At 32.4% G+C, this 4,065-nt stretch overlaps 1 protein-coding gene across 1 annotated transcript; it reads left to right on the top strand.

Annotated features, from left to right (window-relative positions):
- LOC110106130 lies at positions 1 to 474 on the top strand. The gene has a single exon (XM_020835894.1). It carries the CDS (start codon positions 1 to 3, stop codon positions 472 to 474), a length of 474 nt encoding a protein of 157 aa, XP_020691553.1.
- Positions 475 to 4,065: the final 3,591 nt, after the last annotated feature.

The raw sequence follows: 4,065 nt of genomic DNA on the forward strand, positions 1-4,065 counted from the left end.
ATGCAGGACAGACAGAAGAAATACTATGATGTCAAACACCGACCAGTTGAGTTTGATGTTGGAGAGTTTGTGTTCCTCAAAGTCAATCTAATAAAGGGAGTGAAGAGATTTGGCAAAGTGGGAAAGTTGAATTCAAGATATGTAGGTCCTTTTGAGATTTCAAAAATGATTGGAAAGGTGGTTTATAGGTTGATTCTACCAGCACACATGAGTGGAGTGCATAATGTATTTCATATTTCCACTTTAAGGAAATATATTTCAAATGAAGCTCAAAAGATTAATACTGAAGTGGAAGATATTAAACCGAATTTGACATTTGTGAATAAACCAGAGAAAATCCTTGATTATGATGTTAAGCAGTTGAGGAGCAGAACGATTCGTTATGTTAAGGTGCTTTGGAAGCACAATTCAGAGAAGGATGCCACCTGGGAGGAGTCAGAAATGAGGGAGAACAACCCTCATTTATTTGGCTAAGGTATGGCTTTACTGTTTAGTATTTTCTTTTAAATTTCGAGTACAAAATTTTTATTAAGAGGGTAGAATTGTAAAACCCGAAAATGACGATCGTAGGTCGTCACACGCTTTTCGATGCATCGCAATGAGACTTAAATGAAATTTTCGAAGTTAACGGAATTTAACGAAAATAATTTTAGAAAATCCTAAGCAAACTTCTGATCGTTTTGATATATAGGACTTATATTAAATTATGTATAATTTAGGAATTATAAAATTCAGAAGTTTGGAAATACCGGTTTTATCCTTATGCGAATAGAAGGCCAAATTTATTTAAGGGCATAGTGGACATTTGGCAATCGCATTTTTCTTATTAGGCATAACCGAACCCCCTCCCCCTCTCAATTTTTTCGCATGACACCCAACCGAGCAGAACGAGCGGGTAAAGGGCGGACGGGACGGACGGCTAGGGCTCGACGGCGGCGATTTTCCGACTAAAAAAATAGTTCAAATTGAAGAAGACGACAAGGGGAATCTAAAGGTATGATTATTTAGAAACAAATCCCTCTCGATCTCAAGATTTTTGGAGACGATGTTTCTAGGGTTTTATAGAATTTTGTTTTTCTTTCAAAATTTTTTTATGAAATTTTTAAGAAATGATTAGAGGAATGTTTTAGCAAAGAAAACGATGAATTTGGAGAAATTTTGGAGGATGTAATTTTAGGGCTTTTTCTCTAAAATCAAATTCCAAATAAATGCTTTTAGAAAAGTTATTCCTAAGAACATTAGGAATATTTTTAAAACATAAAAGTAAGTTTTTAATGAAAATATTATTTTTCATAATTTCTTAAATTAATTAATCCGAAAATAAATTAGATAATTATTAAATATTATTTATGAATAATTTAAAATAAAGATTTGAGCGAAATTCATGATTTAGAGTTTTTAAAATGTAGGATTTTTAATAAATCCGAAAATGCTAATTAAATTTAAGAAAATTAAGTGTTATGTAATATGACTTGAATTTATGTGCAATGTTAGATATTGATTGTTTAGAGGAACGACAAGTGTCGGGGCGACGTCGTACGTCGTAGAAGTCTATTTTGAAGTCGTTAAGATCTGTATTAATACATCATTTAAATTCATAAGTGCTTATATTTTTTATGCTTAAAAAAATTTTTATGCATTTATTTTACTGTTATGTTTTATGTTCTATGATTTAAAGAATACCCTACAATTTCATATTTCTATATTATGCATTAATTGGAAAACATATAAAGCATATGAAGAACACTTGAGCATGAAAATATATGAAACTTACGAAAAACAATTGAGCATAATTGAAAGATTTAAATAAAATAACAATTTCATGTGCATGTTGATCCGGAAGTGTCAAACAAATGGTAATGGGGCTTGCAAAAGTCAAATGGCAATGGGGCTTGCAAAAGCCAAATGGTAATGAAATTTTTCGTAGCCAAATGGTAAAGGAAATAGCCAGAATTTTGACTGTGTACCTGATCAATACAAACATGATACTTCTGGGATGAATATATATACATTTAACATAAACATATTTGCATTTGATTTGCATATGAAAAAGATGAAAGGAAAAAATGGAACGTTAAAGAAAGGAAAATGAAAGCAAGAATAGAAATTCAAATGTTATGATTTATAAAATGATATGAATTGATTTCAATTATAAAAGTTTTGTTATATGTTTCTTATGAAATTAACTGAGTTATGAATTATCTGCTGAGCGTTGGCTCATTCTTTGTTTGAAAATATTTTTCAGGAGATAAGTGATGGCTATGAGACGACAGTACACGTACCGTCGTAGAGGACCTCAAGAAGAAATGTTATTTTGATGTTTTCTGTTGAGTTTCAGTTTTGAGTTTGAGTTTAATAGTATGTACTTGTGTATAAACAGTATTGGAGTTTATGTAATTTTAGATTTTAAAGTTTTTAGTAGTTTTGTTAGAAGAACAGTTTGGAACACTTCAGTTTGATGTTATTAGTGGCTCTTTCATATAATTGGATGATGTTTATGTACTGACATTAAAATTTTAAATGAAATTGTTTATGTTTTATATGTGTAATCCGTATGACCGACTGTTCCCGTCCCGTTATTATAAGGCTAACCGAGCCGGGTCGTGACAAGTTTGATATTCAAAGAATAAAGTTTTGTTGAATTAGTTCATAAAGATTGCCATATAAATCATCTTATGTAGAAATCTCACATTGTTGTTGTAAGGGTAACATAAAATCAGTCCAAGAGAGTAATGGTCCTTTTCATTTGTAACCATTGGTACCAAGTAGTGGTTGGGCCTTCAAGATGAAACCAATCAATGCATGCATGATGACATTGAGGGGTATTATGAAAACCGAAGTATTCATGGCTTTAAAAATCCAAGTTTCTATGTTGGAGCCATTAAAGCGAGGGAGTTCAATGTTCATTGATTTAAGGAAAAAAAATTTGGAGGTGAGGATTGTGTTTATGGAGAATGAATTCAGCCAACGGAGCCAAGAATGCAAGCCGAAGAAAGGGGTTCTTGATGGAAGGAAGAGTGAGAGAGGTCAGTTCACAAACTGTCAAGACGTTTGTCAACGAAGTCCATGAAAGAAAGGAATTGTTGTAAAGATCTGCCAATGGGTGCAAACTGACTGAACATCAGCCAGTTGGAAAGATTTTTTTTATTTCGGAAAATTACTTTTTTTTATTAGTTCGCAAGGTTCAAATAGCTCTGCTAAATCAACGTTTGTCATGACAAGTAATAGCGTGGGGGTGCAGGAAATGAGCAAGAAGCAGTTCTTGATAACAAGAACTGGTACCTGTAGGAAAAAAGGAAAAAAAAATAATAGAAAACTGTCATTGGAAAAAAAAAAGTAAAAAAAAAAATAATGGAACAAAGAACCTAATGCATGCTTAAAGATGAGAAGAAAATTGGCAAGTGGGGGTGCAGTTAGCAGCACTGCTGTAAGTGAAAATCAATTCTTGATGCAGCAGATTTTGGACTAAATGTAGCAGCTAGCAGCAGTTCTTGTAGATCTGGTCTACCTAACTAAAATAGAATAAAAATAAACTAGTGTTTATTACATATTTGTATACTAACTTTATGTTGCCAATGATGAATGTTTTGGAATTCTTCTTCTTCTTTGGTAGCCTTTCATGGTTGTTGGTACTTGGTTGATCCATTGTGTTGTTAGCCCATTCTTCATAGTTTGCTTGTACAATTTTAGGGTCCAATAAAAAATATTGATGTCTAATATCCATCAGTGTTGGCAAACATCTTAAATTCCTTACGAGATTCTTTATAAATCATAACTAGATTTCTCGTAGACAAATTCAAGAAGGTTCTCCTTTATATTACCTCCCACACTAAAGGTTCGTTTATTTCAAACAAAATTCTTGAAGAGAATATCCTCCTTATTACTGAACTTGTTAGAAAACTCCATACAAGGAATACGCCTCCTTATTCCTATGTAAAATTTGATATACTAAAGGCCGTTACTTCCATAGTTAGAACGATTTTCCACCCAAACTCATCAAATGTATCAAAGCGTGCATTGAAGATGCCTTCTCAATTAGCATTAATGGCTCTTTAAAGAGATATT

The sequence above is a fragment of the Dendrobium catenatum genome, unplaced genomic scaffold (genome assembly GCF_001605985.2).
Source record: "Dendrobium catenatum unplaced genomic scaffold, ASM160598v2 fragScaff_scaffold_621, whole genome shotgun sequence".
NCBI lineage: Eukaryota > Viridiplantae > Streptophyta > Magnoliopsida > Asparagales > Orchidaceae > Dendrobium > Dendrobium catenatum.

Coding starts and splice junctions, on each gene's coding strand:
- LOC110106130 (XM_020835894.1), top strand. CDS start 1: ATGCAGGACAGACAGAAGAAATACTATGATGTCAAACACCGACCAGTT.